The sequence below is a fragment of the Corvus kubaryi genome, unplaced genomic scaffold (assembly GCF_017639235.1).
Source record: "Corvus kubaryi isolate FWS band 111438036 unplaced genomic scaffold, C.kubaryi_AGA036_p1.0 37300, whole genome shotgun sequence".
In the NCBI taxonomy this organism is placed as follows: Eukaryota; Metazoa; Chordata; class Aves; order Passeriformes; family Corvidae; genus Corvus; species Corvus kubaryi.
This window is the reverse complement of record NW_024581093.1, coordinates 18,601,130-18,622,732: the sequence shown is the minus strand read 5'-3', so window position 1 is coordinate 18,622,732 and position 21,603 is coordinate 18,601,130. Positions and strand designations below refer to the sequence as shown.

The 21,603-nt window shown below is 38.8% G+C and overlaps 1 protein-coding gene across 1 annotated transcript in view; it reads right to left on the bottom strand.

Moving 5' to 3' along the window:
• Positions 1-21,603, bottom strand: part of LOC121664398 (transcription initiation factor TFIID subunit 4-like) — a 144,824-nt gene that overhangs the window by 110,268 nt on the left and 12,953 nt on the right. The window contains exons 3-8 of the mRNA XM_042027681.1: positions 17,175-17,306; positions 16,223-16,450; positions 15,220-15,342; positions 13,481-13,570; positions 11,391-11,648; positions 1,943-2,048 (exon numbers count right to left, since the gene is read on the bottom strand). Of these exons, the coding sequence (XP_041883615.1) occupies positions 1,943-2,048; positions 11,391-11,648; positions 13,481-13,570; positions 15,220-15,342; positions 16,223-16,450; positions 17,175-17,306 (937 nt within the window). The remainder of the gene's footprint in view (positions 1-1,942; positions 2,049-11,390; positions 11,649-13,480; positions 13,571-15,219; positions 15,343-16,222; positions 16,451-17,174; positions 17,307-21,603) is intronic.

Here is a 21,603-nt window from a genome sequence, read left to right as displayed (position 1 = left end):
TTGGTGTTACTTCCACTGGCATGGAAGTAATTTTATTTATATAAAAGTCCTTAAACCCTGCCAATTTTATCTAACTACTGTTTTAAGAAGCATTACAGTCTGTTCACATGGATGTACTGAAGAGACCTTACACTTGGGAGATTCACTCCTGTCAAGGAGGAAAATGCAGCACTTTGTGGAGGTCAGCTCAGTTCTGATGTAACTATGCTTAGCAAGTCACACTCCACAAAATTATGCTACTGTAGTTTTTATTTAGATGATGTCCTATTCCAGTATATTATCTCCTTCTGCAGGAATACCTAGGTCAGTATAAAATATCATTACACTGGCGTTTACAGAAAAAGGTTTTAACACTATATCACAATGAAGCACTCTGACAGTGCTGCCAGCACACAGGCAGACTGCTCCCTTAGACATGGGCTGCAGGATGACTGATTTCATACTGGGATGTTTTCTAAATGCCTATTCTTGTTTGTTGGTCTGTGTAAATAAAACAATATACTGGAGGGCTTAACCAAACTTGAGAACTGGAATAAGATCACAAGAAAGTAGGATCTTGCATAAATTGGCTTTTATGAAACCACCATCTACCACAAGCCAAACTGCCAGTTAAGTTGCATTGCACTGGCTGATCAAGGGCTACCAAGAATGAACTCACATTCTGAATCTACTGTTTAAAAAAAAAAAAAGATGCCAGTATCATGCAAATTCTCAGCACACTGTTGACATTCACAACTTGGAGACTGAACAAGTAAAGAAATGAAATCTGCCTTCACTCTCAGACACATTAGTCAGAAGTGAAAGCTCATGCTATAAGATGCATGGACACGTTATAAACTCAAGACATGAGTATCAGTGCTATCAAATAAACACATCTTATGGTGAGCAAATGTATTTCTTCCTAACTTGGAAAAACAGCCTACAAGGATTACAGCGACAGCTTGGTCTCTGTGTCCATTCAACCTTTGGATTCCCTTAAGAGAACAGAGCAAGTAAAACATCAACTGCTCTTACACATTTTTGGTGCTTTTTTTCCCAAGGAGAACAGAAACGACCAAGCAATGAAGTCGAGTAGGCAGCAATAGCTTTTATGTGCATTTAAACTAGTTTGATTCCTGATTCAGTACCTGAAGATGACAAGCTCTGTATTCCATTACAAACCCTCAATCATGTAAATGCCCACATCCAGTAAGATACTCTCACACATATTCAGGAAAAATAAAACCCGAGCCTAAGAGGTTCAGTGGTAGAAAGAAACAAATGGGTATTTATTAGGAAGCAAGGAGGCTTCAAGAATCCTCTTAAAAAGTGGGAAGTATCAGCCAAACATGAACCCACCTGTGCACAGACAGATGAGGAAGGTGTGTACAAACCACATGCTGTGGCTAATCACGGCATGTCAGGTTGCTGTTGTCAGTCTGTGACCTCACCAAAAAGTAAACATACTGACAGGAGTCAAAGAAAACCAACCTGAGGCTTGAGAAATTTCCCTAGGGCTCCCACCTTGACCTCAGTAGCTGCAGAGATGGGGACTGCCATGTTCTGCTTCAGGAGTATGAACTAGAAATAGGATGATTTAACTGAGGCAACCACTAGGCTTCAGGAAAATGAAGAATTTCTTTCTTGGCCCAGAGTTACAGTTTAGGACAGTGAGAGCCAAGTTCCTGACCTGGTTTAGAACTTTCCATGAAAAACTGCTAAGTAAGGAGCTAAACATGTGAGAGTTTAGTCCTAAGGTTGTTCCAAAACATTTCACTGCGTTGGTCCAAAACACCTTGAAACTGCACATGAAAACATGCATTCTTCAGCCAGCATGAGGTAAAAAATAAATGTCAACAATGTTGCCAATGTCAACACTGTAAGTTTTTCCATGCTACTCGTTTGTAATTACAACGAAATTCATACAAAGGTAACAATCTCACTAAAACATTTAAACCCATACCTTGTGGTCTAATGGTCTGAGTTATTACCACTGGCATCCTAATCTGGGTAGTCTGGCAAGCAGGGGTTCGTTTCACAGTTTGAGCAGATGTTGACTGGATAATCTGCTATTATTAAAGAAAAGTATACTTACATTATACTCTTTATACACAAACACACACAACGTAAATACACTAATACCTGTAATCACCAAGATAAGCACGTGGATCTCTACAAGCACAACCAGCTGGTGACAAAAGTCATATTCATGTAATGCATGTGGTTGTGTGTGTGTGTATATACCTATTTTGCCATTATGCTTTAAAAAAAAAAATCAAATCATATACGACACAGATGTCATATCTCACAACCTTCATTAAAAATGTATTTCAAAGTCATAAGGTTAATATTAAAATTTAGACTTTTGTCTTCAGAAATTTTACTAGGAAGAAAAGCAGTTTTGTAGAAGAAAATGCTGCAATAATTGTAGTGGTATCCACCTACAAACATCAGGCCTTGCACTAAGTATCTACGCTTTTTAAAGAAAACATACTAAAAATAAATCCTAAAATATTATGGGTTTCAAAGTCAGATATACACAAGAAAGCAAACCAAGTTTTGTGGTGATCATATACTATGAAACTTTTATATGCTAACTGGATATTCTCAAGCTTTCACTTACTACTAATTCAAGTTCTGAAGTCCTTCCCCAAAACTAAACCTGGGTTAGAAACTTAAAATTTGACCCATAAACAAATCAAATTAAAAAAAAAAAAAACCACGTGCAAGGGTCATGTTTAATCAACAGCAAAATGTACATTCACATGATCAGGGACAAGGCAGGCACAGACATAATGAACAGAAGATTCAGAAAGATGTGTGGATGCTGCAGAGCTGTAAAAAACCCCATAACTGAACTTTGAAAATAAACCACTGGCAAATAGCTCCAGGTAAGATTCCAGCCACAACTCAAGCATGGCAACTCCAGAAGCCACGTGCTCCTCACAGGCACAACTGAGTTCCTCCCACTGCATGAGGTGTCTGCTGGCCCCCGAGGTGGGATGCAGCATTCCCTCCTGGAAGGCAGCACCACACTGCACCTCCACTCAGCACCACTCCTACAGAGAGTATCTAAACACACTTGACTTAGCTGGACAACAAACAGCCAAACCTCTGCCTGCAAAGCAACCTATGGACAAAAGGAAAGGAGAAACAGCATCTGCAAATGAGACGCAAAAGTAGAGGCTGAGCAATGAGGAAACCGTTCCATTAGCAGGAACCAGGGCTCCAAAACTGGAAAGGGAGGCAGGTGAAAACTACAAACAAGAAAAGAGTCATGAGGGACCTGTGATGTACTCTGGAGAAAAAAAAATAGGGCCATTCTGAAGTTACACAACTGCATTTTGTACATCCTAAAATACAGAGAGCTGAAAAGTTATAATAAATCTGTGGATGTAGAAGTATTAGCAATAACCACCTTGCAGAAAGAGAAAAGGGAAAAAAGATTAAGGATTCAGCTTCAACTATGGACACTGAAGGAAAATGTAGCATCTCTACTAAGCACAGAAATGGAGCAAATAGATATAAATTTATTTGGTCAAGACAGTGAGTGAATAGCCACACTCAGAGGGGAAAGAATAAAGTAGCTACCATGCTTAAAAACAGGAAAGAAACAGAGTTGATCAGTGAAAATAATAGAAAAAAGTTGAATTTAACTGCATTTTGATGCACAGGAAACATGAACAAGTGTGGTTTTGGTAAAAAGACAATAGTCCACGTGAAAAAAACCTACATTGGTATGAAAAAGGAGAATATTGCCACTTTTACAGTAATTTATTGGACAAGTTTACAGAGAATAGTAAAGAAAAACTGCTGTACCCTAATGGGCCAGAAGCCAGGCCATAAAGGAGATGTGTGGGACCTCTGGACAGAACCACTATCTGGTATTACAGTAATCCTCTGCAATTACCTTTTTTTTCCTCTCTGTGAAGCAACTTCTACAGTTCAGAACCAAAATCTGTTTCCCTTGAACAATATTTTAATGTGAATACCGTACAAAATGAGCTGCTAACACCATTAAAGACAGGACAATATTTAACCTTTTAAGATGACATAGGAAATGCCAATGTTTCCAATTTCCAAAAACTTTTCTTTTGTCATGTACTGTACTAGGACTTCAATGTACATACAAACGCTGAGAGTGCAGAAAATTATTGAGAAACAAACTTTTCCAAGGGGCAGAGACCAAAATCATCATCTTCAACTCCACACAGAAACCAATCAGAAACAAGCACATACTCTTTCCAAAGAACAACTGCACCAGACCTCAGAGTAGCATTTTACACTAAATCCTAGTTTCTGTACTGGAGTTTTAAGAAATGTTTCTACACACATGCAATCTCCAGATCTGGAAGTCATTAAGGAATTAATATTAGCAATTTGTTTCTGAAACAGAGTATGTAACTTCTTTGCAGGCAAACTAGAGACATAGTAAAAACCAATGCATTAGAGGATCCTGCATTAAAATTTATAAACTATCTAAGCCACACTTCATCAATTAAGAGAATTCAAACAGTTCTAATCTTCTTGCCTGTTTTCCCAACATCATAAAAATTACCATTAAGTCCTGAGCTTGACCTTAAAGTTGTAGACAATGAGCAAGTGTACTAGCAAGCTGGTCTGGGAGATGATTAACTCAAATTATTTCATATTTCTCACAGACTAGAAGTACACAACAAGTGTACTCCATGTCACATTATCGATCCATATTCTGAATCAAAGCTGAATGCCACTCAGCAGTTCACAAGCACTGACCCAGACAGAGAGCAGATACAGAAGTTTTAGGACACTGCGGTTATCAGGGACATTACTCCAGCCTTCAGAAAAGGGGAGATCTTAGTGCTGTTTTCAACGACCTTTGGGAAGATGTACAGAAGACAGAGTCAGACTTCTTCAGATGTGGAGAGCAGAAGGAAGTAATGCAAAAAACACTAGCTGGAATATAGGAAATTTCAACGTAATATAAGAAAAAAAAATTACCACGAGGGTGGGCAAGCTCTGGAACAGGCTACCCCAAGAGGCCATGTAATTTCTTCCTGAAGACACTCAAATCATAACTGGTCACATGGGAGACATCCTAATGTGTAAGCAGGAGGCTGCACAAGACACCTCCAGGAGTCCTTTCCAATCTTTCACCACTGTGTCCATAAACACATCACCATGGATTTTATAAAAGTGCTGAGTCACAAAACGTAACAAGACAAAATATAAAAGTCTTCAAAGCTTACAGAAACTGTTCATTATTCCACCTCCACTAAAAGGGGAAGCATTTTAATTATGTACACCTCTGAAGACAGCAAGCACAACAATAGAACAACAAAGGCACAGAAAATAGAAAAGACAGAATGTGATTTAGTCATTGTCTGGATTCGATAGTTTGGAAAATGGCAAAATTACAAAAAAAAATTATCATCAAGACAGTGTTGAGATAGGAAGTACTGTCATATACTAGTTATTTCTCTTCAATTTATCTGAAGTTGAAGAATCATGTCCTAGGCTGCTGCACTTTGGAGCTCTTCAAGGAACACACTAAAGCAGCAAAGTCACAGCATTGCTTCTTCAAGTGCAATGTGTGAACAGTTACCTAAATTTTTCTTCCTTAAAATAATATTTTTCTGCAAAGTAAGATGTACATTTCTCACAATAGAACGTATTCTCCCTTTCTTTTTATTTCATCTTTGCACTTCTCCCCTTGTCATCATCTCTCCACTATTCACACTCACTTTGATTCACCATTTGTCTGCTCTGCCAGAGCAGTTCCTCCTCTCACCCCCTCAACACTGCAGTAACTCCTCTGTCCTTTGCTAAAGCTGACTATATTTTCACAGGTGAAAAAAGGGATGTTTATACAAAGGTGCTTCCATAAGGCAGCAGACTCATGAAGACAAAAAGGCTATAGAACAATCACACTACTGATAATCAGAATAACAAGAGGCAACAGCTAAAATACTCTCTTTTTTTCCCCTAAGGGTTTTCTTCAAAAAGCGTAGATTCAATAACTCTGTGAGAATAAAGTAATGGTTCTCTCTGGTGCTAATCTCAAGCCAAAAGGCGATGATCATTCCATGACAGGTGTGAATCTTCTACTGTGTAAGTTCTTGCAGGACAGAGAACAAATTACAGGCATGAACACAGACCAATAATCAACAACACAACCAACACATATAGACTGAGAAAGAATCCAGCCAAAATACATAAAACGTTCAGAAGCAGAAAGGGAACAGAAGTTATCAGTCTTTCTCATGCCTGCACAGGAGAGATAAAATGAAATAAGAGCCACTACCTACAAACCATTGAAAGGAAAAGTCCTGTAGGACAATTAGATGAGAACTGATTGCTAAAGTTTCTGAGGACAAGGATTTTGCAAATCTCCTGGACCAGTGCAGATGCACGAGGTTCCAGCCTTTACTTGCCTCCCTTTTACTTGACAAGACCTGCAAAACCAGCCCGGCTCAATTCACAGAAATCACCCTTTGCAACAAAAGCATCTGATCCAAAAGCTTAAACCTATCGAGTACTGAAATAAAGACAAAAACACAGTAAACAAGAGCTTCTGCGAAAAATGAAAAACAAAAATAAATTTGAAAAATATATCCTTTACCAAGCATTTTTTTCTCTGAATTAAGTTAAAAAAAAAATTGTGGAAGGAAGAAACAAGACATGCATAAACATATAAAATTCAGAATGGCTGTGGTCTGATATGACATTTATCTTCACTCATGAGTAAACACTTGCTAACTCACTTGTGGCTATGCCACTTGTGATTTATCAGTCTACTCACTCCTGAAGATAAATGTCATATCAAACCTCAGCTATCATGTAATCTGGCAGCATTAACTTACAATGTTCATGCTTTTATGGACCTAGAATTCATATTTACCATTGCTTACCATACTGCAGCAGCAGCTAGTTTTTCAATGGTGCCTCAAAATCTGCGTAAGCAATTATTTTTCTTCCCAAATAAAATGAATCAACTATTTAAAAACTTAGCATATAAATTTTAATGTTAATATGACAACAATATTATTCCATTGAGTATAGGTTTTCAAAAGAAATGAAGAAAAATAAAACAGAAGCCACAAGATCACTTGTCCCACCTGCTCCTCAATTTATTATACAATTCTTCCTACAATGGTCAAATGGTCTACTTTTGGGTGTTTTCAATTACGACTTTTTCATCACTGTCTCCGGGAGTCTGATCTACCACCTAATATTCTCTCTTTCTTTAAGGATATCTTGCCTTATATCCTACCTAAATCCTACTTCATTTAATTATATCCCGTAATTCATATTTATACCATCTTGGTCTGCTCCAAATAATGGTCTTTTATTCTCCCATATGATCAGTGTTTGACCAAGTTATGTGTGTTCAATTATCTTAAGCTTTTCTTTTAATCTTTGCTTGCAAGCCTGGCCTTTTGTTATTGATTTCTAAACAGCAATAATTGACAATATTCTCCTTATATTAACATACAGCCGACAAAATTCTGAAAATAAAGTCCATGATAACAGCTCAGAAACTCACTAGGCTGTGTTTCAAATAGGCATACAATTTGTCAAGGATAGGCTTTGTTCCTGTCAATGGATCCCAGACATCTACTGCTCGACATCCATTTTAATTTAAATTTTATTGCACACCGAATTCCACGTCAGTGGCTAGATCTTTATTAGTTCATTAATAGAAAATACTCCTTTTATCCAAACAGCCGCCTATCACTCTTCCATTTCTAAGCTGCCTTGCAGACAAGGCAAAAAGAAAATGATTTCCTAAAATTTCACTAAAATGTGTACAAATTACATTCATTCATGAACAGAAAAGTGATGCCAGAAAAGCTTCAGTGGAGAATTAAAAAGCCAAGCGGAACATCCCCATATAACGTAATTCTTATTCTGCTGTTGTATCTTGTTTCCAAATTCCATTACTCTATCTCAACTTTGAGAGACTCCAACCACTGTGACAGTGCAGAGAAAGTGTCAGTAAATGTTTGAGCAAATCCTGTTCTAATGTAACTTAGAATATGGCAGAGTCTACCCTCTGGACACTGTGCACAATTAGTGCTGATGTATTTCCATACATCCCTCCTAATCCTAGACCTGCATGAATCTTTATACCACTTTGTATATAATTAAATTTGTTTTAATTAAGATGGATCACTGGTTTACTGGGGTTTTTTATCACTCAAGTTTAATACTTGGCTTTAACCTCCAGGAGTACTTTCTCCTTATGATGCAGTCAGTGCCAATACAATACATAAAGTGCAAATCCATCTCCATTACTCATCAATCTACTTACAACCTCAACACATGTAACAAAGAACATCTCTCTTATTCATACAAATTTTACCTGCTGTTAACACCCAAAACAAGACAGGCAATGTCTGCATCTGTGAGGCAACACAGAGCACATGGACTCTAAGAATGGCAATTTAGACAAACTTTGAACATTGCACTTAGAACAATTTAAAAAATTGATTGCTGGATTATCTCATTAGTGTCTCATCAATAAAATATTAGCCTAAGATTGTTCCCCTTTTCTCTACCTAGAAGTAGCACTATCTAGCTTTATAAAGCATTGTTTTTCATAGTTTGGAACACAATTCCAGTACAAAACAGATTAAAAAGTCTCCTGTTTCGTGTCTGCTAACATTGTACATTTCAAAGCCTTTGTGCAAGCTATGCTGCATGCTGACAGTGTACACGGGATTTTCATGTTGCAAGGCACCTCAGTGTAACTGGAGAAAGCATCACCAAAGCTGACACCTTTGAGAAACAGAAAAGTCAAAGGAAGGAACAGCTAACAGACCCTCCACATTTTAAGGGAAACTGGACTACTGTAAATTGGCTGGTATGAAAAGATCTATATTCTAAAACAGGCTTGCCCTTCTGCAGCTGGACAGTTTGCAAAGCCAGCTGGAACTCTCTCCAATGAGCTTCAGGCTTGGAAAAGCTGGAGCTCAGCCAGTTCCTCCATCAGTGCTGGCCACCCTCAGGCAAGCCAGCTGCAATCTTCCTCTTCCGGACAAGTCCAAGGCAAGATGGCCAGCAGCTCTTTCTGTGCTCTGATTTTGGGGAGCACTGAGAGCTGTGACAGTGTGATCACTGTCACTACAAAAAAATCAATACTTATGAGCAATTACTGGGGTGATATGGAGCTGCTGCTCTGTTGTCTGCTTGGAACCTGAGTTGATGGCTTCTGTGCTAAGATCTTTTGATGCAGTAACTCTTGATGTCTGATGCTGCTTTTGTCTATATAGAACTACTTTGAGGGTCATTAAGTGCCTGGTTAATGTAATGTTTGATTCTATTAACTAACGACTGATAAATTTAAAGGAAATATGAAAAGACAGTTTCAGTTTCACACTAAAGCAAATACATTATGATTTTTAATGTATTCTCCCCAAATATTTTCCAGAAAATGAGTAGTATTAACCATAGTTTTGCTCTGCACAATTTGTGACCTTTTGGAAATGTAGGGGTCATTTCATGTACCCAGTAAATGAAAATTCAGCCCTAGACCTGTGACCTCCTTACAGACAGAAAACCAATTTCTCTTGCCCATCAGATCAATCTCCACAATGTTACTTGAGCAGTTTTCAGCTCCTCCTGCGACACAGGCATGTCAAAAAAGCTCTTCACATTGTTAATCTCTACTCAAGTTAACATCCTGATTGCTTGCTCTGAGTATCCATTGACATGAGACAGGCAGAACATGCCTCTCCCGGAAATTTGGCTTTATCCCAATTGGGAAATACTGCACCAGAACTATAATAGTAAGAGTGAGAATTCCTGTGGTCTTACACATTTTTGTCCTACATCAGTGTTTCTCAAAAGGTGGGGTGCAACCTGCCTAGCGGGCACAGGAGCACTTTAGGTGGGCTGCACAATACTGGAAAAAGCTGTGTTACATGGCAGTAGGTTAGTCTTAAGATTGTGGCATGACATAAGGCCAGACTTACTGGCCATGGACATTTCTACTTGTAAGCAATCTGTCAGCTGTGGGCAGAGATCTGCTTACCCTGGGATAGGGAGTAATTTTTACACCTACTGCCTGTAATTATCACCAGTTTCTGCTCTTCTACCTAGAAGAGCCAAAGCTACTGTCCATTCAGTCATGAAACATGGACAAACCAAAGAGATATCACAAAAAGTGTGAGGAACACTTTTCTAATTCATACAAGTATCTAGACAGGGTGGGGAGAAGCCATCTCAGAAAAAGTAAGAACGCAAGTGGCTGGACTTGCACTGAAGCAGGTGAGTTAAGGTGAAAAACACCCAACTGTCTCATGTGTATTACAACTGCCAGAGTCAGAAATCTTAGCATTCAAGATGCTATTACACATTAAAATTATGCTCGCTAAAGGATTATTAAATTATATTAATTTTATTTTAAAGTTAATAATTTAACCACTAGAAAGTGTTTGTAACGTTCAAGACACAGCTCAGACTGTATTTTCAGACTGTACACTGCAACTTTTAAACTAAAGCAAAAGAAATATTCTCTCTCGACACACCTTACAAATTACTCAAATGCTTTATAGAGCCTATAAACTCAAGGACAGATCACTGTAAGGTTTTACATTATCACGTATGCATTTCTTGACCTTGATAATATAAATTTTTTACCAACTTGATACCTGTTCTGGACCTGTCTATATGATTTTGAAACCTAAGTGAAGTACTTTACTCACACATACACAGAAACCACAGACAAGGAAACTCTCACAAAGGGTAGTAACGCCTGTATAAACTCAAGGCCTTGTAAAATCCTTAACATCTTTTAATTACAAGTGCAAACATACACACAAGATCCTGGGTAACAGCATGATAAAGTCAGCATGCTCTCAGTGACTACCTGGCTGTACAGTTGCCTTACTGATAGTGCCTTTGAAATTAATGAATCTAAGCACATAATACTCCACTATGCACAACAAAGATACAGTTCAGTGAGTAACAGAGAATGGCATTATTTCTAAACAAAACATCCTGATACAGCACAGCTATTCTTCTACAAGATTTTATAATTGTGTGCAGAAGAGTTTAAAATGAGAGTTCATTTTAATTTTAAAGAAAAGCAGCATACCTAATGACATACTTAACATTAAACTCTTGGCTGCAAATCTTGGAAAGCTTTCTGTTCTACATTTGTAATTCCCTCAAATTCCACTGTGCTCATACAACAATCACTCTGCTGCAGACAAAAAGGCCAAGAGTGCACTTCCTTAAATTTACGTTAATAATCTTATCTAAATGGTTGAGCATACATGCGAAATGAGAGAAAATGAGGTACTACCACATACCACAGAATATGATACAAACAAAAACTAATTTTCCCAAACAAGCTGCAATAAAAGTGACACTGCAAACTGCTATACAGTCCATTAAGAAACCCTCTTTTATTCTATAGTACTTACCAGTTGAGAACTCTGATTTGACTGTACCACCTTAACCTGAGGAGGCTGCACTGTATTTGATACAGAGACGGTGCAAATGTTGTTTGGTTGCCTTATTCCTATTGTCTGCGTTGTGACAACAGAGGAAATGCTTCCCGAGGCAGATTGAGGTATAACTTGTGAGAGCTTGGTTTGTTGGAGTGACTGCTGAGACGGCTGTCCTTGCAAAACCAAATGTTGACTATTCAGTAAAGATTGTCTCAGTGCAGGTAGACTTTTCTAAAAACAGAAGAAAGTTTATGAAATATCAAATTCAGCAGATTGACAAAAAGCATTTTGAAATTAGCTGGAAACATAATTAAAGGAATGGATCTTTCTTTCCAATTTTACTAACTGCCTAATCATCAAACAGAAGTAAGATTGAACATACTTTGTAAGAGAAAGTTCAGCTTACATTTTTAATAAGCTTTCAGCTTGGATTTAGCAACCCTGTAGATTTTCATGTACCCTTAATCCACTGTAGCAGTAAAATACAACACTCTTCTTCTCAAGACTATCTAGAACTTATAGCTTAGGTCTTTGGAAGGGCAAGAAATGGAAGCAGAAAAGGTAGAACCACAGAACAACCCTATTCCCACTGCACGCTAGAAGCGGCAAGCTGCACCAATTTACTCCTCCTGACACACCTCCAGTACCTGGAACCAGATGATTTCACTCTCAGTGCCCTACAGCAGTAGCTGTTTATTGTATTGTTTCTGAAGTAATGTACTGTGATTGGAATAAAAAAGTGTACTACTGTAAGCTCCATGTTCATACCACTTCAAGGAGAACATACTTCCAAAAGGCTGTACTGTACCTTCATGAACAAACTTTTTACTTTTTAAGTGGCAGAAGTGTTCTTTTGAAGTGCTCCCTGAGGCAGCTGTAGAATGCAGTAGTGTTTAGCCCAAGCTACAGTTCTTTCTACACTTCTAATATTGATCTAAAAACTTAATGCCTGTTGCCCAGAAAGGACTTCAAAGAAAGGAAATAAATCAAAACTTATCATGATGCTAGAAGTGACTGCAGTAAAAGCCACAAACAAGAGTTAATGATAAATTGAAAAAACAGAAGCAGAAAGTTCTGAAGCAAAGTTGCAGGGAGAGAAGAGAGAGAGGAAATCTGCTCTAAACAGAGAAGTTTTGAACTAGACCGAAAATACTTTTAAAATCATATTTGTGGTTTTGTTGGGACTTAAACACGCTTTTTATGTTTGTATATAACCCTGCATATGGAAGTTATTGTAGCTAATTTACAGAACCAATTAAAAGTTAAATTTACCCTCACATATACTAACTTAGGACCCAACAATAAATCTATGTGGTATCACATCAGAAATTCTACTGTTGATTAGTTCCAGATTAGAAGCAGAATCATCTAATCAGCACCTTTATCCAGTTTGGTTTTTCATAATTATTGTTACATGTGGATTGAAAGTTACCAATGACCCAAACATAGATTAGAAAAACAGTATGGAAACAGCTTATTAAATTACTTGAAGCATTCTGTAGAAATAACTTGGGACTCTTTGTGTGAATGTTTTTCTTCTTCACAAAAAATTACTTACTACCACAGAAAAGTGTATTTATTATAAAAGTAAAGGATCACCACAGAATAGCCAACGGATGGTTTCCAACCTAGGGAGTAGCTGCTTTTTTCTTTAAAATCTAATTACTGCAACACTCTAGATCAGGGCTACTCGAGCTGTGAACTCCAGATCAGCTCTGGAAAGCAAATACATTTTTCTTAAAGCTCAGCCAAGGTCCCAAACACACAAGATCTCCCTGCTGTAGGAGCTCCCTACTTCTCATCACTGTCCCAGGCTGTTGGAGCAGCCCAGGGCAGCACAGGGCCACACAAGCTGTGAGCAGCACGGCCTGGCCTGACACAGGTGGAGCCTGCACGGGACTTCCAGACAAGATCTTGGCAGAAATGGGCGGCATTTAGAAGTAGAAAAAGTGTAGTCCTGCTCTGGACCAGTGAAGATAATACCACTTTAAAAGGATATTCTAAGACTTAATGTAATGAAATTTTGCACTGAAATAAATTTATCTAAACAATATTCACATTACCTTAAGGAAAGGTACAAGATATGGCTGAGGAGATGATTTGAGTTCTGTTTGAAGGCGGCCTGTAAATTCTTCTGGATCAATCTTTGCATCCTTCAGCGTGAAGAAAAGAAAAGTGTTAACATCTCAGTTCAGTTGTTTGGCTGCCTCTTTCCCAGCTAATACATACACATATCTCTCTAGCTAAATAGGCTGCCATAGCAAAAACTTCCAGAGCTGAAGTCTCTTAGCTCCTCTCTAAGATCCTTCTGTCAAGCACTAATTCAAACACGTAACATGCCACTCAAAATTCAGACAAGCCCCTTGGGGATGCACGGTTTAAGACAAAACAAGGCTCTGGAAATACTCAAGTCTCTTTTGGGACCCCACTCTCTTGCTAACATTTACACAGTGATTTCATTTTTTAAATTAAAAGAAAACTACAACAACAACAGGTTGTTGACATAACCGTACAAATATAAAATTTGTCAGCCTTTGTAATAATTCCATAACCAATTCTGATGGTACAATTTAACTTGTAGAATGTGTATATATAAAACTATATATGTAAAGCATGGCCATACATAAAAAGCATACTTATAAGTGGATATAAAATGTTCTCCTCAGTGAATTTGTATGTATACTCACAAAATACACACTTATAAATATATCAAATACATAATCAGTCACTTATTTAGTAGTAAATTGAAAAGAATTCTAACTTGGGTGCATTTTATGATACTTCTGAAGTAGCATTAGTTCAAGTTCAGGTTGTAATAAAAACATTAATTAGCCTTCCTGACTGATACAGAACAAGAGAAAAACCAAACCCAAACAAGCTTCAATAAACATATTTATTACGTGTGTTGGTACTTTGTTTAAAATACTGTAAGTAGTTACCTTTACTTATTTACTCTTTTCAAGTTTGTAAAAGTTAAAACATGTTTCTACTGGAATCACTGAATATGACTGTTGAATGGCTCACACTTGAAAACGGCCTTAGGCTTGTCTATAAGATACAGACTTCTCTGGCAATGAATTAAAAGAAATTAACAGCAACTACTTTTAAATCCAAGTTCTTCATAGACTATTTACATTTCTTTTAAGAAGACTGACTTTTCCCAGCTCCACAGTAACATCTGTCTGCAGCTCATTTATACAATTCACTGCAGCACCTGTTGCACTGAAGACTGCAGCAAGTCCAGCCTTTTTCTGGGCCCAAGGACTCTGTCTAAAACAGCTTTGCCACTGGAAATCCCCATGCCACTAAGGCTCCACACAGGGGCATGTCTGCAGAACAGCTGAAAATCACCAGCTCAGGAAAATACTTTTCCTTCAGTCCTAGAAACCCTAACCCACATTGTGACAGCATGTATCTACAGTCGTTCTGTGCTTCAAACAATTAAGAGCCTGTTGTTTCAGAAAAGACCAGGGTTTAGAGGAAAAAAAACCTTAATGAATCCTCAAGGAAAAATCACGTATTTTACTAAAGAAATAACCAAAATATTACCCAGCAAAACAAGAGTGGCTTTGACAACTGCCTAATAAATACTTTGCTGCATTTCCCCTTCCAAAAACCAAGAGGAAGTCTGCCTTTAATAGATTTTCATATATGTAACGTACAGAATATTGCATTTTGATGAAGCCCAACCCCTTTCACTTTGATTACAGCCAAAAGAATTGTTAAGATCAAAGCAATAGTTTTCAGCATCCATAAATAACAAGCTTAATAGACAACTGACAAAAGGTACATAAATATTTACCAACAAATCTTGAACCAGAGCTTTCACATTGCGGGATGTTTCTGGTGATGGTGAGTTATGAGAAGCAAGTTTTATCAGGGTAGCTAAAAAGTTTTTGCATTTTTTCACATTCTCTTGCATTTCCTGGAAAAGCCACAGAAAACAAGTATCAGCTCCATGCTATTTTTCCATCACAATCAATGCATGCTCTGACCACTACAAATAAGGAAAAGGATGAAATTTTTCCAATTCAGACAGGACATATGTAAAACATGTCTGCAGCTATTTTGCTATTACTGCTTGTTACCTGAGACTTTCTTATCTTCTTTATGTAACTGAACATCACAGCTCGCAAATAACAACAAAAAAATTGATGAAAGAAATACATTTTATATTTTACAGTCTGCTTTGGTACAAATAACCTTAAATATGAGAAGTAACACAAGAATTTGCTGGAGATGCATTCCCCTTTGAGATGCCCAATACACAATGCACAAACATTCCCCAAGCTATCTTCATTTGTTAAATTATTGATTCAGTATGTGTTTGTACAAAGCAGCTACAGCAGTAAAATCAGATTAGAAGTAAGTCTTCAAACATCATCATATCTAATCTTTTTTTCATTAGTAGTAAAACAAGCCACTGTTTTTACATGGTGTAATTGCTCCAAGAAACAGAAACGTCACACTGCAGTGTAACCATAGTTCTGAGGCCCAGCAACAGGATAATCATGAAGTTCACAGACCGAAGGTCTGACTGTTCTGCCTGCAGGAACAGAGTAATTCTTTCACTAGTGACACATACAAGGCAGGATGGGGAAAGCTGACCACAAGTGCTCTTCCTCCCTCTCAGAATTTGTATCCCATTTAGCTGAAACCAGAGGAAGGGTTTTCCTGTTTGTCCAGTATTTGTTCCATCAGGGGATACATGCTTGCATGAAGAAGAAGCTCTTCTTGCTTCTGAATAGACCCGAGGAGTTGCTAAAGTACTAAGAAAACAATGTTTCCACTATTTTCAAACTTGCCTGCGATACAACCGTAGTTCCAGGCACAGGAGAGCTGGGAATGACCAGGGGCTGTGCTGGTACCTGTGCTGCTGTGTGAGGGGGGAGTGGCAGCCGGGGCTGACCTTGGGGCTGGGCTGAGCCCTGGCTCTGTCCACCAGTGATCACTGCAGGCTGTTGAGAAGATGAAGTTCCCGTTGCTACTGTTGTCTTGAACAAATTTTGAGCACTCGTCGTAGCTACTGATACCTATTAATATTTTATATTGAAAAAACAGGTAATTATCTTCTTTTAATTCTTTTACTCAACAACAGCATTCTTGAAAGGAAAAGCTTGTTTTGGTGACAGGGTGACACACAGCACATACCACAGCCCTCAACAGGGACAAACACAGAGCAGCACGTCCACTGCTCCAACAGTATTTATCACTCCAGCTGATTTGAGCTTTTTCTTTAAAGAAAATTAGCTACCCTGAAATTTGTTATCATCTAGGAAACAACAGAAAATAAGATCTAGGCTACCACTCATCACCTGCGTAACACAGTCTGACTACACATTCCTTATTAATTTCTAGGATTACATTTGCAATAAAACACTAAATTCACTTTCAAAAAACCAGGTAAACCATAAACCGATAGAATGGGTTGGGTTGGAAAGGAACTTAGAGCTCATCCAGTTCCACTCCCAGCCATGGGCAGGGACACCTTCCACTACCCCACGTTGCTCCAAGCCTCCAACCTCGGTCCAACCTGGCCTTGGACACTTCCAGGGATGGGGCAGCCACAGCTTCTCTGGGCAACCTGTGCCAGGGCCTGCCCATTCTCACAGGGAACAATTCCTTCCATATATCTGCCCTAAATCTCCCTTCTGAGTTCGAACCCTTTTCTCCTTGTCCTACCACTACAGTCCCTGCCCGTATCCCACACACAGGCACTGTTCCCTGAGCCCCCTGGCTCTGGCTGTCCCCACTGACCGTGGTGTGGGAGAGCACAGCCCCTCCTGGCAGCGTGGCCGTGGCACTGACGGGCGCAGCCGTCGATGGCACCACCTTGGCTTGCACGGGGAGGCCCAGGCGGACGCTGGAGGCGGCCACGGATGTTGGCTGCTAATAAAGGAAAAACGAGCATTTTAGTAATTTTTTAATAATAGTGATTGCAAGAATAAATAATTATTAGTACTGCAAAAAAAAAAAAATCAAATCTAGTTATGTGTTCTTAAATATATATATATATTCACAAATACTGGAAAAACTAGCTTTTTCGTGTTCAATGACAGCTTTGCAATATTTCTCCTAAAAGCCATTACTTGTGTAGCTATATGGAAAAAAATCAGAAAAAACAAACGTGACCTGCAAAAAAATTGATGTTCTATTGATGCATTAATTCAGTTGTAATATTTACACGTCAGTATTCATCAATATTTGAGTCTATCATTGCCAGTAACACATATTGGTCCTCTTGGTATTTACTGGCCTGTTCTAGTGCTTTTTCTTTATGAAAATTAATATGGACAGAAAATTTAGAAAGAAGAAAAATATTCTTAAAATAATTTCAGATTGAATTATATAGAAACTAACTTGCACAGAAATGAAGTCCAAGCACTGGGAGAACCTTTGTCATAGAACACAGGCTCTGTACCCAGCCAGCAACTGCAATGTGAAGTGCAGACAAAGGAAAATGACTGACCCACAGCCTTTCAGTCAGTAGTATACTCTACAGGTCAGGAAATTTATCATGTTCAGCAAATATATTATTTATTTTCTGATTTACTTTCATTGCAAGACTGAAATCTCTTGCCATCTTACAAAAGGACAAGATTTAGGAATTAAAAAAATGTCTCCAAAGAAGTTGCTATTTAATTCTGCAGGAATGGAAATACCATTATAAATTAAATACATCACACAATATGGCAATTATGACAAAATAAGAACCACTCATTAATAAAAATAGAGGCCACACTGGTGTCTTATAACTTGCATTTATTAAGATTTGCATTCACACACTCAGAAAAGACAAATTTTCTAAGTGGATAGAGTAATAAATCATGGCTGATGTTGCTTCTCACAAGATAAAACTAGTTTTCCTTGATTTGCATTTTAATTTATATTACTCTAAAATTCATATTTTTATAAAGAACTGCTTATTTTAGATTCATACATTGTCTATTAAACCTACATAAAATACTTCTTTAAAGAACATCCAGTGTATTCTAAGATATCTCCAAAAGGAACAGAAGCCCAGGCAGGCATTCAAAGCCCCAAGCATTCCTTACAAATCAGTCCAGCAACATCATCTACCAGATATCAATCTTCTGTACTTGGGGGAAAAAAAAGAGGAAAGAAAACAAATCAAATAAATCTACCTGACATCTGAACAAACCCTTTTTTTATTTGTTTGTATAGCTTTCAAGATTTTTAAAATCTTGACTAGGGATGTCTTCCATCCTGAGACAGCCTAGAGACAATAAACAGCATCATCATGAAGAGGTAGAATTGTCTGCTATTTTGGAAGAAGGACCATATAAGCTTTTTCTGCTTTAAATACCCTACACCTCTTTTCTCCATTATAAAAATGACCAAATATTTTAAAGTACTGGTTGAGTGAAATTATATTTACCTGATGAGTGTTTGCATTTAAAATATAAGTATTGTGTAACTTGTTCACTTGCTTATAATCAGTTTCCAGCCTAAAAACCCAGCATGACTGTGATATCTGCCCCCTTATCAGTCCAGGCTGGCAGAAGTGAGGATTTAGGAAACAAGCAGATAACCAGGGACACTTCTGGCAGCTACTTGGTTCCAGGCAAGACCTGCAGCCAGAAATCCACAAATACATAGTGAGATTACGAGCTAGAGAATTTTTGTCAGCTAATAAATGCCCACGATTCATCACAGGAACATACTTGAAAATAAAACTGCACATAATTAAAATATAAGTGTTCACTATTATAATACCCAACTACGAACGTATTCCAATGTGCCAGACCTCAGCAGCAAACTCTGAAGGCTAAATTCACCCTTGGTTTTAAAAATCAATAGTGACAAAAGCCTTTGATAGAAAATGGCAGTCAAATCTACTAATGTGCTGGATATGAAGAAATCCCTCACCACGAGAGAACTGCAAACAAAGTAATGCAATAGTTTACTAACGTGGTTCCAAAACTCAGAAGGGTTGAAAAGGTAAGTGTGAAATGAGGGGATGAGAAACATAACAAGGAACTAGCCTGGAGAAATTCTTAAATATCATGGAAATGATCTTCAAGTGACAGCTACAAGTTGCCAGAAGACACTCTAAAGATTCCCAACACTAATGCCTTGAGAATTGATAAAAATTATTTAGAAACAAAAAGTTGTGTTTTCTATGGAAGGAAACTTGTAAACAGATCTCATGAGAAATAAGTCAAAAAGAAAACAAAAATTATCAACATTATTAAAAAAAAAAACATAACCCAATGTGTCAAGTTCCTACTGGAAGAATCTGAAAGGATTTATGATGCTCCTTAAGAAAAAAATGCTGAGGTTTGGTACAATGCTATTAAATTCTGAAATTACCAGGAAAGTTAGAAAGAAATACATTTTCAAATGTAACTATTAGTTTTTATTAGATAAATCAGATGTTTTTACATTCCCTAAATACAGCAAGGTAATGTTGAAGAGACTTTTGCCCTGTACTCAGACCATGAATGAACACAGTCAATAACCTGCTACTGATGTCCATGGGGACACTGGGGGATGCATGTGCACACAGAGCTGAGCTGGCTCTGTCCACACAGCTCAGAAACAGGGAGCACAGCACAGTGCTACTGAGGAAAGGAGGATTTCAGAAGGGACAGCCTGGGGGGGGGGGGGGGGGTGTCCCAAGGTTTGCTCTGCCTTGCCCAAGTCACACAGGTAACACAAGTGACTCCAATTTCACGGTGTAGCAAGTGACTTCCTTCCACTTAGGCTGTGAGAGCATATTAGAATTGTTACAGTGTCCTGTAAATTCACTCCCTAAACAACATCTCTGTTTTACTTCCCTTCTCCCCAGAGCTCTGGGCACGTGAATAGAGAGGCAAAGCTTGGGAGAGAATCCATTGCACCTGCTGTGCACAACCTATCTGCCTCTGTACTTCAAGGAATACACAAGACTGCTTTTGAAAAAACAAGTCACTTGAATATGGAGAAAACAGTCAAAATAGCCAAAGATTATTTGTCACTGCCAAGGCACAACTGTACCAATTTTAGAGACTGCATTCCATATTCACAGCTTTATCAAATGAAGACAACTTAAACTGCCAAAGTATGTAAATCCTTCGGAGCAGGTTTGGGATACACTTGTATTTTGTACTATAGAACCACCTACTTACCTACACTCCAGGTACCAGCAGTACAGGCTCTGTACTACAGAGCTGGAGAGCTCAACTTCTGACAAGTTAGTTCCATACATTTTTCATCATCATTCCTGTCAATAAACTTGGCCACTATCAACCACAAAAGGAAGAAAATACCCCAACAGCATTTGAACAAACACTAACACAAAAGCAGGGCCAAGTTTTTCACAATACACGTCTTTACGTCTTCCAATACATGGCTTCACTAAGCGTTATGCAAAACTCAACTTTAATTAGATTTTTAGGTTTAAATTTGCAAAATCTGAAATAAAATTCAGTTTTATTTCTAACCATTAATCTAGAAGACTTCTTATAAACACAATAGACCAGGCTAAGATGCCATCTGAGATGCCTCAAACAATCAACAGCCCTGTTTAACAAAGAGAAGACTGAAGTGGGATCACAGACACTGGCAGAAGCATAAGCTAAAGGTCAAATCTGGGAGCTCACTTGTACTGGGTGTCATGGCCAGGTTTTGGTGGTGGGGTGGCTTCTGTGAGAAGCTGCCAGAAGCTTCCCCTGTGCCCAGCAGAGCCAATTCCAGCCGGCTCCAGGACAGACCCACCCCTGGCCAAGGCTGGGCCCAGCAGTGACAGTGGCAGCAGCTCTGGGGAACATCTGGGAAGGGGGAGGAAATCCCCGAGGAATTGCAGCTGGGTGACAGCAGTGGGAATTTGTGAGAGGAGCAGCTCTGCAAACCCCCAGGGCAGGGCAGGAGGGCCAGGAGCTGCTCCAGGAGCTGCAGCTGAGGTTCCCCTGAGCCCGGGTGCAGCCCAGGGAGAGGCAGCTGTGCCCCCGCAGCCCGTGGGGTCCAGGATGGATCAGAGATCCCCCTGCAGCCCCTGCAGGGCCCCACACGGCAGCAGGGGCTGCCTGAAGGAGGCTGTGACCCCGGGAACTCCACGCTGCAGCAGCTCCTGGCAGCACCTGTGGCCCTGTGGAGAGAGGAGCCCAAGCTGGAACAGGTTTGCTGGCACAGGGGACCCAGGCTGGAGCAGCTCCTGAAGGACTGACTGCACCCATGGAAAGGG